Source organism: Myotis daubentonii, chromosome 14 (assembly GCF_963259705.1).
Source record: "Myotis daubentonii chromosome 14, mMyoDau2.1, whole genome shotgun sequence".
Classification (NCBI taxonomy): domain Eukaryota; kingdom Metazoa; phylum Chordata; class Mammalia; order Chiroptera; family Vespertilionidae; genus Myotis; species Myotis daubentonii.
In genome coordinates, this window is record NC_081853.1 from 19801146 (window position 1) to 19819981 (window position 18836).

General features: G+C 41.1%; 1 protein-coding gene and 1 long non-coding RNA gene across 2 annotated transcripts in view; one reads left to right on the plus strand and one right to left on the minus strand.

Annotated features, from left to right (window-relative positions):
- LOC132215343 (uncharacterized) overlaps positions 1-18836 on the plus strand; it is a 382955-nt gene that overhangs the window by 155152 nt on the left and 208967 nt on the right. The window lies entirely within an intron of this gene.
- On the minus strand, positions 8969-9690 carry LOC132215333 (stathmin-like). The gene has a single exon (XM_059663394.1). The coding sequence runs from the start codon at positions 9604-9606 to the stop codon at positions 9157-9159; it is 450 nt and encodes a 149-aa protein (XP_059519377.1). The 5' UTR covers positions 9607-9690; the 3' UTR covers positions 8969-9156.

The window sequence follows — 18836 nt, forward strand, 5'->3', positions numbered from 1 at the left end:
CACGAGGCAGGCACATTCAGGTGCCCACCTTCTGCTGAGAATGAGGCCACCATCTGTCCCACAGTCCACATCACAGGGAATAAGGAGAGTCAGAAAGAAGAGGAGGAGGCAGTAATTTTGTATTTATTAGATTGTAAACTCTGTAGCGAAATGATAACTCTGTCTTACAGTTTTTAGTAGTTTGGCAGGGAAGGAAGGAATCACTGGAAAGAGTAAGTGTGATCCATTCATTCATGACTGAGAAGATGACTCCTCTTCCTCTTCTTTCTTTCTTATGCCAAATAATCAAGCCTAATATTAACGGAACAAGATGGGGGTGAATAAGGGAAATGTGTTATAGGACCTTTTAAGATTTTGGTAAGCAAATAGATACAGTGCAAAATACAGTAAGTGTTTCCTTGCTGTCTTGAGTTTTACTTCTCTCAAGCTTAGAGGCTGCCTGAGTTCCCTCCTTGACTTATAAGCGAACCAAACTGTACATATTGTATTACCTTCAGATCTTTCCCTGCAAATCTGATTCTCAGACACTGTGTTCCTTTTCTGAGCCATGTTGCATTTGTCTGCATCATTCTTGCCTTTAATATGAAGTTATCAAATTCCATATACATCCTATTCTTTCCTTGTGCTCTGATATACCTATAAAAATAGTTTTGATCCAAATATATTCTGTCATGAAGGACTATAAAGATTGTATAGCACCAGGAATAAAACAGTACCTGTAAATTGTGATTACGTGAGTAAAGTTGTATCAGGGAAAAGATACTGGCAGGGAATATGCTAAGATATTAATATCTTCTGTGGCAGGAAAGGACAGTAATAATAAAACTTCCTGACCCATTTGCTGAAGGCCTTTTATGTAATAGGAATTACCCAAAGTGGTTCCCTGTACTAACTCTCACACTGCTTTAATATAGCTGTAATGATCCCCATTTGCCAATGAGGAGATCTGAGACTCAAATAGGTTAGGTGACTTACCAAAGTCATAGTTTCTGTGAGTGGCAGAGTTGGGCTTCAGAGACAATTCTGTTTGTATTGAATGCTGGAAACAGAACTAAAGTAGTGATCATGCATCCTGGATCCGAATATTGGTCTTTCCTCCACTAGATGGCTTGACCTCAATCCGCCAGTTCTCATTTGTAAAATGATGGGGATTGAAATAGAGCATCCACAGGGGGCCTTCTAGGGTGGAGATCCCACAGACCTAGGTTTCCAGTTTGCTGGTGTGCCTCTCTTACTCAAAGAATAAGGTTGTTTCCTGAGATTGGGTTGATGGTTTTTACTATAATTTCTCATTTCAGACACTGCCTGCATCAACTAGGAAGTGCATATCTCACAAAGGAAATAGTATTATCAGGACATATTGTGGTTGGTGTGCAAATTGGAGGGGAAAGGACTCAGTGAAGTTCAGACCCTTTTGCTTTTGTTTGTCTAAATCAAGGAAAAGAAATATGTGAGGGCTGACATGATTGACATGGAGCTTCAGGGCTCTGGCTTGAGTATGGCTCATCAGTTCTAGAAAAGATTTCCCAGTTAGCTGGCTGAATAGCCTCCTGGCAGACAGCTGCCTGCACAGCTGGGACACCAACCCTCACTCATTACGTGGCACGGCTCTTAACTGGTAATATTCATACCCATCTGTTTAGATAACACTGTGCCCTCGTGAACACAGGTCAGCTCCATCCTCCTGTACCTCTCTCCAACCTCTTCCCCTGACCTCCCATCCATGCTTGTTTCCATCTATTTTGCAGATGCCCTTTCTATCTGGATATACCATCCTAGTCTCTACACACTCTAAGGAAATGGCCAGGTGTGCATCACAGTTAAAATCATAAAATCCTGAAGCCAGAAAAGATCTGAAGACAACTTGTGGCCCAGTCTGCTCATCTCATAGACTAAGAGGCTAAGATTAAGAGAGGTCACACAACTAGTCTGCAATAGAGAAACTGATTGGTATTTCTCCTAATATATTTCTGGAATTTCCTACCCGTGACCTTGGAGTTCCTCCCATTATATTTCTAGAATTTTCTCCCAAGTGGCCTAAAACTAGTGTTAGATCAAACATTGACAGTTATTCTCACAGACATTTTCTAGAGTGTTTTCATGAATGGACAATACTGAAGTCATCCTTGAACAGAATGATAAGGACAGTATCCCTGCTGCAAATCTATATGGGTAGGACAATCACTTGCAAGAGAGAGATACTGTCAAGAGAGCGCTAGAGTCACTAGATCCTCTAAATACCTAGGTAAAAGCATTTTATTTATGGAGCCAAAAGGCACTGCTGGAGGGAGGGAGTGAGTACAATCCTGGGAACTAGAGGGCCAGGATCTATTGATTCCTTCATCCCTCCTCTTCTTTCTCATTCACTCTTCTCCCCATCTTCTGTATCCTCCCATCCTTTATTCTCATAGCCCTGTTCTTCCACTTCTCATTTATCTTCCTTTTCATGTTAGAGTCTCTTTTGGAGAAGGGGTCACTTCTTGTTTGGAGGTTGAACCGAAAGTGGGTCCCACATTGCAGAGTCAGGACACTTCCTGGGTAACACCATTAAACACCCCCGAAAGCCTCAGAAACCCAGAAGCATCATCCTGTGTCATCACTTCCTGCCCTTTACCCTGTAGGATCCACTTTCATTTTGACATCTCTTTTAATTTCTATAACAAGACAGGGATAAGCACCCACGTTTGACAGGTAAGCAGAATGAGTCACACAGAGGTAAGCTGTGGTCTGTGATTGTGATGTGAGATTGGTAAGTGCCAGAGAGGGCTTTTAGACTCTAGGTCTGGGGCTGTGTATCCAACCTGAATGTACATAAGCATCACGTGGGAATCTTGTATCTCATGATTTACTAGATCTGGAGCAGGGATGAAGATTCTGCACTTCTAACAAGCTCTGAGATGATGCTGGGCTGCAGACTCCCCTTTGCGTAGATGATTTTGTACCACACCATGCAGTTTTCCATCTTGGAACCTTAAATCCTGTGTGTGTGTGTGTGTGTGTGTGTGTGTAATTGGATTTCCCATGTAGTTCTGGATGTTGAATCTTACCTTTCTCTTGAGTAACTTGGTCAATATCTGTACTTCCATGAAAGAGCATGTGGTAAAATCATAGGGCTTAGCCAGAATACAATTGGGCTTGCTGTCTCATGATCATTGAAGGAAGCAGCTGATTCTTGGACCTGAGGACTCCTCTCAAGGGTAAAGGACACGGAGGTGTTACGATGAGTAAGAATGGGACTGCCATTTCTCACCTAGTAAGACAACTGGTCTCAAATAAGAAGCCCCCCAAACTCATTATCTTACTCAGTCCCATCCACAGAGGAAGAGCTGTAGAAGCAGCTGCAGGACAAATATCAAGGCTCTCAGAATATCTGGCATTCCTGCCGGTAAGGAAAAGTACAGAGTGAAAACTCTGGAGGAAATGGCAGTGACTCAGCATGTGGTGCTCATGTTTACAAAGGAGGAGAAGGGGAAAAGGTCATGTCCTACCAAATCCCAGGAAGCAGCCTAGTCCTCCTGCCTGACTCAACACATTCTACAGAAAGCTCAGTGAAAGCCAGGAACGAGAAGAGAAACTAGTAAATATCAACATGAACCCAGCCTGCCAAGCACCTTGAGGACTGACACTGCACTTGCCTCTATGGGGCCTTTTGATTTCCCAGAGATTGAGCATGCGCACGCACATGTCTGTAAACACACACACACACACACACACACACACCCACACACACACCAAGGAGGCCTGAGAAATGCTTTTAGAGGAAGAAAAAGGATTTTTAATTTTCTTTGATTTTAAAACCACATTCACAGGGGCAAGGTAGATATGTAAGAACAGGGAGCAATTCTCAACTTTCTATTTTCTTTGTAATAAAAAGATGAGTCGTGATGGGTTCTTGCATCCTTCTGGCTGGATCTTTGAAGCTGGGGCCCTTTAAGGTCCTATTATAAATACTTTCATTCCCATGTTCCATAATTCTAGCTGAGCAACAAGATTAGAGTCGGCATGTAGGTAGACCCCTTCCCCAACTCTTGGAGAATTGGTGTTTTCCCAATTAACTTAAGTGATGGAACAGAAATTGCAAGATGAAAATAACCTGATGATCTTTGAATCCACAAACCTGATCACTCTAAATTTCCAAGCAAACTCATAAAAATGAGGAGTGGAAGTCAGTGTAGAGATCCCCACATAGTGTGCTTTCCCATCATCATCTCCAGCCACTCCTTTAATGCCGCCCTAACCCCTTATCCCTACTGAAATATTTCTCATTCCTTGAACCATTTATGTTTTTCCACATTTCATTATCTTTGTTCATCTGCTGAACTACTTGTCATTAAAAAAGCCTAGGTCATCAGCTGCAAACCTCTTACAGTCACTTTGGCAAAGGCTTTGCCAATTTCTTAGGAAGTTAAACATACTTACCAATGACCCCAAAATTCCATTCCTAGGTATGTACCTAAGGTAAAGGAAAACAAGGCCCACGCAAAGACCTATACATGAATGTTCATAGCAGCTTTATTCATAATAGCTTCAAACCAGAAACATTCCAAATGCTCATCTGTTGAATGGCTAAACAAACTGTGTTACATCCACACAATTGAAGACTACTTCAGCAATAGGAAGATACAAACCACTGATACAACAAAATGGTGAATCTCAAAAGCATTATGCCAAGTAACAGAAGCTAGACACAACAGTTTATATGTCAAATAGTCCCATGTATGTGGTATTGAGAAAGAGGCAAAACTATAGGGACAGAAAGCAGATCAGTGATTGTCAGGGACTGGGGTGAGGGGAGTGTATAGACAGCATTTGGGGGTGACCACTTTTATATTTTGATTGTGCTGGTGGTTATATGATGATAATATATTTGCCAAAATCATCAACCCAAACATTTAAAAAGAATGACTTTTGCTGAATAAAAATTGTTTTTCAATAATCCCAACTTGAAAAAAATTCTGGCTCACAGATCAGTCCCTTTTAGATACTGTCAGTTGCAACCATAAATCTCCAGTATAGTCCTCCAGTATAGCATTCACCACCTTAAACTATAGTATAAACACATCACCTGAGGACTTTGTTAAAATGTGGATTGCAAGTCACTGGATCTGGAGTAGGCTTGCAGATTCTGCACTTCTAACAAACTCCAGGATGGTGCTTGTGCTGCTGGGTTGCAGACCATCCTTTGAGTAGATGGTCTTGTACCATACTTAGCAGTTTCTATCTTGGAACTTCAAATACTTGTTAGATGATTGGGTTGCCCATGTGGTCCTGGATGTTGAATATTGCCTTTCTCTTGAGGAACCTGGTCATGTCCCATACTTCTACTTGTGGGTACATAGGAAAATCACAGGATATGATGACATTTTCTATACAGTGGGGCCTTGACTTACGAGTGTCCCGGCTAATGAGTTTTTTGAGATACCAGCTGTCTCTCAGCCGATTTTTTGCATTGAGTTGATAGAGTAATTTGAGTTAACGAGCTCCTTAATGAGCTCGGTCTCAGAACGAATTAAACTCGTAAGTCAAGGCCGCACTGTAGTCCACTGTGAGCCTTTCAAAAGCAAAGTCTGTGTGCTGTTCATTTGCTTTTTTACGGATGATCATCGGCTCCTGATAGGCACTCTGAAAAGCTCTATGGAGTGGAGGGATGAGTGCGGTCCTTTTCTTAACCAGTAGTAACTGGAAGAATATTAAGCTTTCGAACATAATGAGTCCATTGAATGCAGTAACTAAGTCAGGAGCCAGGCAGACACTATAATCAGTACACATCCGAAGTTAACTGGCACTTGTCTATCAGTAGGCCTGCGTGTTTCCTAAAGCCCTCTCCTTTCTTCAGCAGAAGCTGCCCCGTAGTCTTCTCTTCCACCCCCTTGCCCATTGCCTGGCATTCTGTCATTATTCTCATAGGCCTGTCGATTATTGGGGTCAATGTGTCTCATTGTTGTACTAATGATCCATATTCAAGCTGGATCTCCAAGGTCTTAGGGATAGTTGAACTTACTATGCCTGGAGCTCTTAGCTGGACAAGTCTAAAGGTAAACTGACTAGGTGTGGACAGTTAAGGGACAGTCCATGGTCAACCAACCTAAGTTCTAGACCTGGTTTCATCAGTAACTATCTTTGTGATTTGACCAAGTCATGTACCCTCTCTAAGCCTCCATTTTCTCCTCTGAAAAATAGGAACTGGGGTGAACCAGGTGATAGCAAAACTAGTCTTCATCCTTAAAAGTCTGAGATTTGTGAGTCATAAAACCTTACCCATTCCTGCTGAAAGTAGTATGAGCGTTTAAAGATAGTTCAAATTCTCCTCATTTAACTGGATAAAATCCCAGTCCAGATGGTTGGTGTCTCCAGAATGACATACTCTTTACACATGAGGACTTGATTTGCCAAGTTACCCCACCATTTGCATCTCACATTCTATCCCAACAGATTTACTCAAGAGGGAAAGGCTTATATGAAAATAATCTCAAAATAAGACTACTTGGGGGAACTTTTCTGGCCATGCTAATTATCGACTTCAGCCTTGTGTGGTTTCAGATGGACAGCTGTGTATGAATATTAATTTTTCTTTGAGGGCTTTTAAAAAAGATTTCTTTGTTTTCATAACACAATCAAGAGAATTGGTGATTCTGACAAAACAGCAGTTAAATGTGTGCCACATCTCAACTTGTAAAATGACATGAAGTTTCTGGAAACAGGTCATCTTAAATGCAATTTGTTTCCTTTGTCATGTTATTGATTGAAACAGTTATGATATTAGCTCTTCAGCCCTTTCAAACAATTTTATTTTAGAATCTTTCTCATCTTCTTTTGAGGTTACCTTTCTAAGTGCCAACATGTTAATTTTTGCCCATTGCTCTGACTTACTTAATTTAACAGATCCTAATTTTTCCATTGTTTATTCTGATTTTTGTTCTTCACTTCTCTCTCACATGTTGGATTGTTTATAGATCTTCCCACTGTAATTTTCTGTACCATCTGGTTAAGTTGTGTGGCCAACATATCATCTGATCTCCAAAGATTCATGCTCCTCTTCAGCTGGTAAGTGGTTTCTTAGCCAGGACTGCATTTCCCAGCGCCCTTTGCATTAGGCAGGGCTATAAGACTAGTTCTGGCCAACGGCATGTGAGTGGAAGTGGTGTGCCACTTACTGAAGAGATTAAGAAGCAGGCTCACCTTCTTTATGGTCTTTCCTCATTTGTCATCTCAATGAGGAACTCTTGAAGGACTAGAGGAGGGTCAGGCTGCCAGAAAAAATGAGGCAGTCTTGCCCTAGCTGGATTGATTCAGTGGTTAGAACATCAGCCCATGGACTGAAGGGTTGCAGGTTTGATTCTGGTCAAGGGCGCCTACCTGGGTTGTGGGACATGTGTGGGAGGCAACCAGTCGATGTGTCTCTCTCACATTGATGTTTCTCTCTCACTGTCTCTCTCCCTTCCTTATACTCTCTCTAAAAATCAATGGGAAAAATATCCTGGGGAGAGGACTAACAAAAAATAAAACTAAAAAATGAGGCAGTCTTAATGCATAGATGACCACGTAGAAGGCCATCAGACACACCAGCATTGGGCTATCCATGAGAGGGAAATAGCATTTCTTTTACTTTCTGTCACTGAGTTTACTAAGATGATTTGTTAATTTTATTTACTGAAGAAAGATCTAGAGCAGTGGTTCCTAATATGGGGCACACACCCCACAGGGGGGCAATGTGATTTTTAAGGGGGGCAACTCGAGAATGAGTTATTAACAGTGAATTTTTTTGCATTTCTTATGGTTCTGGGGGCTTCATATACAGTATATAACTATATATTGTGACATATTTATGCATTTCAGTTCTCTATTATGTTTTGAAATGTTATTTGCTATTTTTTTATATCACTTCATATTATTTTTTAAAATAATTTCTTAGTGATTTCTTCCTCATTACTTCAGCTGTCCTTTTGTTCTTTTATTTTTCTCTTTCATGGATGCCATGTTCTTTGGAAGCTTGTTTAGACCAACTTAATGGCCTTTTAGGCTTCCTCCACATGAACAGGAGCTCACTTTTTGAATAATAAGAATTATATGTCATGCGGGGGCTGGGAGGGAGGTATCAGGATTTTAGAGATGCTTAGGTGGGGCATGGCCAGAGCCATGTTGGGAACCACTGGGCTAGAGGATTCAACACTAATGTAAATTTTAGGAGACAGGTTAGGATCTTCTGTGTTCAGATGTCCCCTTTTGCTCATGTGTAAAAGGCTGCTGGATTATTTTGGATTTGTGAGGAGTGGGTGTAGGAGATTAGAGTTGATTGAGGGGAACAGTGTATCGTGTGAAGCATAGAGTCAAGTAAGAGGGAAAAGACCTAGAGTTCAGGTCAGGCTCCGCTCCTCTGCCTCTATTACATTGGTCTGGTTACTTAATTGATCTGTGCTTCAATTTCTTGTCGGTAACATTGGTATAATAGCACTTTCTTTGTAGTCTTGTAACAGACCAAATGATGAATTACTTAGGTGCTTAACACAGAGCCTGGAATATTTTGCCAAATGTCAGTTATTCATCAATCTCTCTTTGTTCTTAAGCAAAACTTGTAAATTACTATAAACTTGTTCATTGAATCTTCACCATGTAGAACAATGTCTGGCACATAGAGGTTCAATAAATAATGATTATCTGAAAGAACAAAGATCCAGTTTTTATTTTATTTTATTTTTTTATTATTATTTTTTTTAAACAGCACTGTGCAGTTTTATTAACCATTCAAGTACAGTAGCATCTGGTAAGATCGGGACAGAATTGGGATTTAAAAGTGAACAGATATTCAGCATCTAACAATTTAAAAGAAGCCACTACATACTCTTTTCACAAACATGTTTTCACAGAGCCCAAACAGTACTAGCCATTGACCCAGCACACCAAGTGTACTGAAGTAGAAAAGGTACAACAAGAAAAACAGCTACATTAGCAAGACCTCAACACTTTAGAAAAAGAGTAAAACACTTTCAGTTTCTCCCCTTTAGCCCCTAAAACAACATCATACAATTTGGATCTACCTATGGTCCTACATCAGCTTCTAGAATATTTGTCAGGAGGGCAAAAATAAAATGACACTGGCCAGTACAGTCTTTGGATATTTAGGAAGGGGAGGGGGAGAAAATCAGTTCTCAAAACAAATTAGTCAGCTTCAGTCTCATCAGCAGGATCTTTGGATTCTTTGTTCTTCCGCACTTCTTCAATGTGCTTGTCCTTCTCTCGCAAACGCTCCAGTTTGGCAGCCATCTGTGCCTCGCGGTTCTCCTTGTTGGCTTCCATTTTGTGGGTCAGCTTCTCCTCTGCCATTTTACTGAAGTTGTTGTTCTCTTCGATTGCTTTCTGAAGCACTTCTTTCTCGTGCTCTCGTTTCTCAGCAAGCTGCTTCAAGACCTCAGCTTCATGGGACTTGCGTCTTTCTTCTGCAGCTTCTAATTTCTTCTGAATTTCCTCCAGGGAAAGATCCTTCTTCTTTGGAGGGGAAAGGGGGAATTCTGGGACGGATTCTTTTGATCGAGGACCGAGAATCAGCTCAAAAGCCTGGCCTGAAGCACGCTTCTCCAATTCGTTCACCTGGATATCAGAAGAAGCCATGGTGAACAGAAGACAAGAGCCTGGCAATATATTCTACACAATCCACTGGCAAGGAAAGCCCTGCCCGGTCCGAGCCGCCTGGCCGCACTCTTGTTTTGTTTTTGAAAAAATATATTTTATTGATTTTTTTTACAGAGAGGAAGGGAGAGGGATAGTCAGAAACATCAGTGAGAGAGAAACATCGATCAGCTGCCTCCTGCACACCCCCCACTGGGGATGTGCCTGCCACCAAGGTACGTGCCCTTGACTGGAATCGAACCTGGGACCCTTGAGTCCACAGGCCGATGCTCTATCTACTGAGCCAAACCAGTTAGGGCAAAGATCCAGTTTTTATCCTGTTTTTCTTTTCATGTACTATTGGAAGCATTTTCCTATCAGTTATTTGTAAAAACCTGCTTTTAGAATGGTTGCTCTGGTCAATCTATAATAATAAAAGGGTAATATGCTAATTAGACCACCGTCTTCTGGACATCATTCGGACATCCTTCCTGATGAAGCCAGGGCTGGAGGGAAGCCGCTGCCGGCAGCTGGGGGAAGGAAAGCCTACTCTTGCATGAATTTTCGTGCATCGGGCCTCTAGTATTTAATAAACACATTTAGAGCTCGTATACCTAATAGTGAAATTCTCTTCAATGTTGTCAGCAGGTAATCTCTTTCTCTAAAGATGCTGATGTTGAGCAGTATATTTTTTGCAGTTTTTCTTAGGTAATATATCTAGAGTCCGCAGCATATTTTTTGAACACTGGCTAGGGTAGCAAATTGTCAGTTAGTGCAGGTGAATTAGATTATTGGAAATAGTCACAAGTCACTTCTGACCAAGTTGTTGAATATGAGGGATGGTTTGGCTTGAAGAAAAGAGCCTAATGCATAGATTTAAAATAATGGCTCTGATTTCATAAAGTACAACTCCGAAGTTACACTGAGCAAAAGAATTTATGTTGGAGGAAGTGGATAGGCATACAAGGGGGCTGCTTTGAAAAAAAGTGACTTATTCAAATCTGTATGTTCCACAATTTTAAATCATACATCAGGTCAGTGGAAAACCATTCAATTTCAAAGAGATATTCATGATCAAACTTTCACAAAGTTTGCCTTTAGAAACAAAAACTCTTGGTTTGACATTTTGGTTAAAGAGCCCAAAGGGAACTCTGTTGAGAGTTCAATATAGAAAGTTTTTCAATTTCTGGTTTTCAGAAGACTAGCTGGTTGAGAAAATTCAAATACTGCCATGGGGTAATATATCTTGGATAGATTTTTTGAGTTCCTTCTAAATATTTGGGTTCCTACTAAATATTTGATCCTACAGTGATATCAAAGAGATGGTAAGACCTTTACTTTCTGGGAAATAAAAACCCAAAGAGAGAAGGGCAGTGTCATTATCACTATGTAATGCCCTATAATACATTTTAAGAATTTGACGAGAGAGCCAGGCAGGGTTCTCTCATTGCCTGATACTCATTGCCACCTTCAGAGAGTAATAAAGTTATTTATATACCTATAACAACTTTACAATTTACAAAGAAATTTCATATACTGTATTCCATTTGATGTCCCAAGGGGCTAAGTAAACGTGATTACCTCTAATCACGTGATTACCTCTAGTCACGTGATTATTTCAGATGGAATAAATAACCAGAGGCTGAAAGGGCGTGTGGTTTGTCCCAGGTCACTCAGTAGATAGTGATTTATCTGGGACACTGCGTACGCACCGACCTGGGACGCTAAGAAGTTCACAGTGTACTTTTCTTTAATCTCTTTGAAACAGTGCAACATTTTGATTCATTGGTTTTATAAACTGGCTTCAAAACATACAACGTGATATGGTCTCTCATCTCTATAGTCCTCTCAAACTGAGCCACATGTGAGGAAAAAAAGGCACATTCTTACAAGCCATTCTCTATGGAGAAGCTAAAGTCACACTTAAAAAATGTGTCAGATTATGTCCCTCCCCTGATTAAACCCCCAGTGGTTTTCCAACTCACCTGAAATAGCACCCATGTCCTCACTAGTTCTAGAAGCCTGTGTTCTGTCTCCCACCTAATGCTCATTCTCATCTCTGACCCTTTCCTTTTCTCTACACCAGCCCACAAGCCTTGCTCCTGTTTCTTGAACCAAAAACTCATTATTGCTTTATAGTTCTTGTATCTTCTGTTATTTTACATGCAGCTGGGGTGCCGTTGGAAAGTTCTAAGCAAGAAAACGACATGATTTGTTTGCTGAATGGAGGAAGGAATTGGCAGTGATCTGTGGTGGCTGGGAGTAGGGGAGAGACATCACCCTTCTAGCCCTTATGTATGATGCCTTTTCACCTAAAATAACCCAAAGTCATCATTTGTTTAACCAATTTCTTCAAAGCCGCTTGCATTCGATGCCCAGATAAATTGTCCCAGGAACATTGTACTCACGTAGGTTGAGATCAAGGGCTTTCTCATGGAGGCTGGACTCATTGTCATTAGGAGGGAATTTCAAAAAACCATGACTCAAAAAGCGGCCTCAGTGCTGAAGCAGGTCTCTTCAGGGACTGTTCTCCTACCACCTGTGTTGTATCAAGATGCTTCTCCAGGTAGAGGCACCGATATTTAAAGACTTGAGAGGGGAGAGATTTGAGGGATGTCAAGGAGCCCAGTGCTGAGGGAATCACACTATTGAAGTGCATTCAGTGTATTTCCACCCAACAGCTAAGTCAGTGTTATTAAGCGCAGGAGTTGTCCAGACAAGCTATGCCTCAGGAAAAAGATTTCACCATTTAACTGGGGGTGTTAAATTGCTATAGCTCTGACTGTGGATCAGAAATAGCTGTTCATAATGACGACTGCAGAAGGCTTTGTATTAAACTGGTCATTCCTCAGCTGTCAGAGGTAGCTGTATATGGAGCCAGATCCAGTGCTCTACACTAACTGTGAATCATGACTTCAGGTATTGGAAAGGGCCTTCTCTTGCTGACCCAGCGAAATACTTTGCCTGCCTGCTCAGTGGTTCAGAAAATTATTTTAAGAGCAGACAGATTCATGATAGACCCATACAATGAAATTCTGAGGATTGCGAATGATCTAGACTTACATATAATGGCATGAAAATCTATCCAAGATATATTATCAAATGAAAATCAATACTACAAGTTCATATAGTTTTATAAAAATTGCAGATAAACATCTATTTTTTACAACTTTATGAAATACAGTGGACATATAACGTCGTGTACATTTAAGGTGTGATGACTTGATATGGGTATACATTGCAGAATGGTTACCACAATAAAGTGAATTAGCACATCCTTCACCTCACATAATTACCATTTTGTGGTGACGATGAGAACATTAAAGCTCCACTCCCATTGCACTTTCAGATATGTAATAGAGCAGTGGTCGCCAACCTTTCGAACCTCACAGACCACCAGTGGTCCACAGACCACCGGTAAGCGACCGCTGTAATCGAGTATTGTTAATTATTGTCACTGGGCTGTGCCTTGGATCCCCAGCACTTGTTTATCTTACCACTGAAAGTTTGTACCCCTTTAGCCAGCATCTCCTCATTTCCCTCACTCCTCAGCCACTGGCAACCACTCATGTCTCTGAGTTTAATGTTTTTAGATTCCACAGATAAGTGGTTTCATTCAGTACTTGTATTTCTGTGTCTGACTTATTTCACTTAGTGCAATCCCCTCAAGGTCTATTTATATATATATATATAAAGGGAGACAAAGGAGATAAGTGTGACTATTATACACCTGATTGTCAGCAGGGGTAACTAATGGGTCATAGGATTTCCTGTGCTTCCCTGCAAGGGCACGTCCTGGTGGGCAGGAATGCATACAGATGGACACCTCCTAAGGTAGTCATTTTCAAATCCAAGGTTTATAGGTCTGAAATGCTAGTAAGTAAGACAGATCAGAGTGGAATTCTCTCACTGAGATGCAAGAGAGGAAGCAGATCTTTTTGTATCCCCGCTCCCCTGTCCCTCCAGCCCCCTGCATTTGTCCCCAGGCATCTCCTGGGAACAATGAAAACAAGGAAACACCGTTTGGATAATACCCTGAGGTTTGGGGAGCAAGTCCTGGAGTTGGGTTTTACAATAGTGACCTTAAAAACAGCCCTCTGTCTAATGAAAAATCCAACTAGCCAGGACTGCATTCCTTCAAGTGTGCTGTGGCCAAGGTATTAAGTTAAATATTAAACAAATGCTAAGGAATCCTTTATGGTCTAAGACTTAGTATCTTTGTGTCCTTTGGTGCCATGAAACTTTACTGCTAGAGTGGACAGATCTGAGGAGGCTATGATCGCAAACCCAGCAGGATATTGTGCAGCTGTTACGCACAAGAGCAGATCCCGTTACTCAGGGAGAGCCGGAGTGCGACTGTTTATCGCCTGTGGGCTGGAGAGGGCTTTAGTTGGAGCTTTGAGAAATGACGTGGAAAAGGTTTTTATTTGCAGAGCTTCCAGTATGATGGCTGCTGAGTTATTTTCCAAGAGCTCAGACCCCAAGAATGCATTTGCAAGGACAGAGAAGGTGGGTGGACTCGACACACTGGGTGCCACCCCAACTTACAGTGATGAGTTGTTTCCCTTTTATGTATTGCTAGGCCAGTTAAGGATTTATTTGAAAAAAAAAAAATCTGCTGTAGAATAGCACAAGTTTGAGCACTGCTGCCTGACCTATCCATCGGTGTGCTGGAAGTGGAAGTGCATTTGAATTGGGTCAAGTGCTGATTTCTGTAAGCTCAGAGTTCATATTCAGAACAGAAATATTGCCCTAACTGGTTTGGCTCAATGGATAGAGCGTCGGCCTGGGGACTCAAGGGTCCCAGGTTTGATTCTGGTCAAGGGCATGTACCTTAGTTGCAGGCACATACCCAATAGGGAGTGTGCAGGAGGCAGCTGATCAATGTTTCTCTCTCATCAGTGTTTCTAACTCTCTATCCCTCTCCCTTCCTCTCTGTAAGAAATCAATAAAAATATACATATATAAAAACAACAAAAAACAAAACAAATATTTTTGTCCCTGAGAAGGAAAGGGAAAGTTTTATGGATTAACCTTTGTCTTAGATGTGATCATTTATTTGCGGCAGTGAGCTAAGATAAAGCTTTAATTAAATGAATTATTGTTACTTGTAGAAAGCTCGAAAAATGGCACTCTGCACAAAGACAAAAACAACGCATCACATTCCCACAGCCGGAGAAAACTACCAGGGACATTTCCTTTAAGCCTGTTTTCTGTGCACCCATCTATGTGCTATGTATCGGACTGGGTAGTGAATGTAAAGTTTATTTCCTCTTCCTACTGTTTTACATTACATTGTGAGCTTTTCCTCCACTGTTAAAAGTTCCATTGTGTGGAAGTATAATTTACTTCACTACTATGTTCTTTTTGGATATTTAGGTCGTCTTAAATATTTTACTTGTATGAATCATGCAGGGTACCTCTTTGTAAATGAATATTTAATAGTATCTTATATTTTTTTATCAGATAGAGGACTAGAATTATGATTACTGAGTAAAGAATAGAAAGGTTTATCTTTGAAGCTAACTGCATGTGTGTGTGGGTGAACACACACTCACACACACACACACACACACACACACACACACACTGGCGCTCAGCTTCAGGGCAGTGTAATCCACCTGTGGGGTGTGTGGTTGCTGCTACTGCTCCCTGCTCAGCAGTGCACATTTGCATTACTACTGCTTTTCTTGGGGTAAGATGGGGGGGGGAGAATTTGATCCATCCATTTAAGAAATATTTATTAAGCACATATTATGTTATGGGCCCTATTCTATAAAAGGGGGGAGTGTAGTAGAAATAAAACACAGTCCTTGCTCTCATTGAACTTATATCTAGCAGGGAATCTGGTAATAAACAAATGCATAAATGTACACTGTACATCATTGTGCGATTGCAATAAGCTGTTGTTATAAAAAGCATCGGCCGAGTGGGGGGTGGCTGTGGTGAAAACTGCCACCAATGATCTCTGAGGCCCCTTTCAGATTCCTGGGCAAGATGTACTCTTCATTTGGGCCCCTTTATTTTGTAGCTAAGTACATTCATTTATTAGTTCATTACTTTGTTCTGCATAATCCCTTTAGGATTTGCAGTCCTTTATTACATAGCGGTCCCCAAATTAGTGTGGTGTTTTTATTCTTTTATTACATTTATCGTAATAATTTGTATGCCACAGAATTTATTTGAACAAAATATTCAATATGGAGCGTCATGATGACTTGAGATCTTTGCATGTTTTCTTTCTGTTTTTGTTGTTTCTTCCAATAGGGCTAAGGAATAGTAAAGGAGCAGTAGCACCTTCATGCCATCTTTAGTGTTTGTCAATGTTTGGTTAGAGGAGAAAAAAGAGATTTCTGAAAATCCTAACTGCTTCAGATATTCAGAGTACATGTTTAACATGACAGATATGAGGATTGTGTAACGTGCTTAGAACTGTGCCTGGCCCATAAAAAAGGCTCAGTAAGTTTTAGATGATGTTGTTGTGACTGATTATTTTATGCTGAGTTATCACTGTATCTCTGAGAATTGCTCCCAGACTCTTGGGCCAGATGAACTATGTCTTAGGGTCACTTTCTTACTCAATTTTGCATAAGCACATTCATCTAATAGTTCTGTTCTCAAGCATCCTAGCAGATCTGGTTTTTGTCTCCTCCTTTCTTAAAATCTTCAGGTAAAGCCTTGTGATTTTCTGGCTACAACAGTTTGCCCTCCCTTTCCTAAGACAGATACTAGTTACACTCAGACACCGCTCTCCTGGTTCAGTGCCTTTCTGGTGACCTCTGTTAGGTGAGACCTGCTGAGACGATCAATCTTCTTTTATGACTGTCCATCCCTTAGGATTATAATATTTTGTGCACCCCACCCACAGTGGCATCCATCCTTCACCAGTTCTCCAATTATCGGGTGATTGGAAACATTTTGGAACATGAATTCTTATTTTGGTTGATGAACTTTGGACTTTCTTGGGAGAATCTCCCCCATCTCATGCTCACAAACAAATTTCCTAGGGGTTTCTTCTTTCCCTTCCTTTCTTCTCACACATCCCAGCTGGGGAGTTCTGTGTGGGCATGTGGGCAGGTTGATTTTTCGCTTTGGCTGCACGCTGAAATTATCTTCCGCAGTTTAGAAAATACTGTTGCTGGGTTCCCAGTCCCAAAGATTCTTTCTTAATCTGTCTGGGGCAGTGGTTATTAGAGTGTGCTTTTGTGTGTCTTCACAAGCCTTCTGGTTGATTCTGATTGCATGCCAAAATTTAAGAACCACTGGTCTTGGGTGTGTGGCCTGATCCTGGGTCTTTAATGAGATAATTGTCAGGTGAAGCCGCTGTTAAGAATCCTCTGGATCAGGTCATCTTAAGACGTATTGGCATTTAAAAGTAATCAAACTTGTAATGACAAGGGTTCTGTATAAACAGAAGTAAAACTTTCATTTATTGGTTAGCTCCTACTTGTGGACACATGGTAGGCTGAACTATCACATTGCCTCTGAATGAAGCTCAAGCTTTCAGCTTTCTAGTACAAGACAGCTTTATTATTGATCCCTCGTGTCTTCTCCTGGAAAATTGTATATCATCGATAAAGCTTTGGCATGGGATAGTGAGTTAGGCTGATTCTTGCATTTCGCTGCGTTCCTAATTAAGCCAGTTTGTATGAAAGACTTGACAGACGAGACTTGGAATCAAATGTATTGATTTGCATATTGATTTTCTTTGAAACTTGTGGTTGCCACTGTATATCACACCCGAGCAGCGTCTGCTCTGTTTTGATAAGAAAGATAATTCAGGTGGTTGGGCTTATTGCTTAGGCTGTTAAGTTGCAAAATAAAATAAAAGGTAACCATTTTACTTTACAGCAGGTGGAGGAAAGGTTCAGATTAAAGTAAAAATGACTAGACTGAGTGTTGACAGGATGTATTTATTCCCCTGGATTTAACAGTTCTGTTTATCTCTAAAACATCCTCAGACAATTCTATAGCGGTGCTTCTCTACTTTAACGTACCTTGAATCCCCTGGAAGGCTGTGGAATACAGGTCCCTGTGCTCCATCCAGAGTTTCTGATTCAGTAGATCTAGGGTCAGACAGCTGACAAGTTCCCAGGGGACTTGGCTGCTCCTGCTGGTGGTGGTGGGGGAGACACTTTGAGAACCACTGTTCTCAAGCATTTTAGATTGTATCTCATAGTACAATAGTACATTATTACATAGGGTATATCTGAGAGAAAATGGTAAAAATGATCTTCCAAAGGTTACCCAAGGATGTGCTTTACCACAGGGTGTAGAATGTGCTAGAATGATACCAAAAATGTTTGCTCTAAATACAAATTTCATACTCTCCTTATTCCATTTGTAGCTATGGGGCCCCATAATAATATAAAACAGTTATCCAACTCAGAGATTTGACCTTACCATGTCCCCTCACATCATGGGAATATTGTCTGCAATGCTGAACTAACATCATTTTCCAGTTCATATCCCACAAGGATTTATATCAACTAGTAGTGACTAGCCACGTCTGTTTTCTGGGTCCGTGGCATCTACAGCGAGAATACCCAAAATTAGATTGTGAAAATTTCCATTGCTACGGAACGCTCTCAGCTTTAGCATGTCCAAATCTATCATGATAAGCCCATACACCACCGAAAAGGCAGCCTTAGTACATAAAAACTCTAAGTTACATAAATCCTGTAAGAGAAAAAAGGAGATTCCTATATCCTACCTCCTAACTGCAAGGAATTTACCATGGAAGCTGGCAGATGCGATGAACCAGGGCTCCTCCTCAACTAGAACTGTTGGTTGATTATTTATGAGCCCCCACTGCCTGGAACAAGGTGGTGGTCAATAAATGTCAGCTGCACTTAGGGGGAAAGAGATTTTGGAAAAGTTCATTTAATGTGGGTCTGAGAATGGGCAGCTATGGAAGCTCCGATGGAGGTTTGGGGAAGCTGGGGTGGATCTGGGGCAGTTACGGATCGCTCCTGGGGCAACGAGGGCTTCGTTGGTCATTATGATTACTGTTCCCATCCTACCTACAGTCTTTCCTTGTAGTAAGCAATGTGTGGGGCCAGGCTTGTTTTTAAAGCACAGTCTTCAGGGGTTGTCCCTTTATAGCCAGTTCCTTACTTCAAGAAGCTGGTAATACCTAGTGGTACCAATGGAATGTTACTGAGGGAAAGAGAGATTGATTTTTTTGTATTTATTTTTAGCTGAGACCTCAAGACACGGGCCCTGAGAGACTG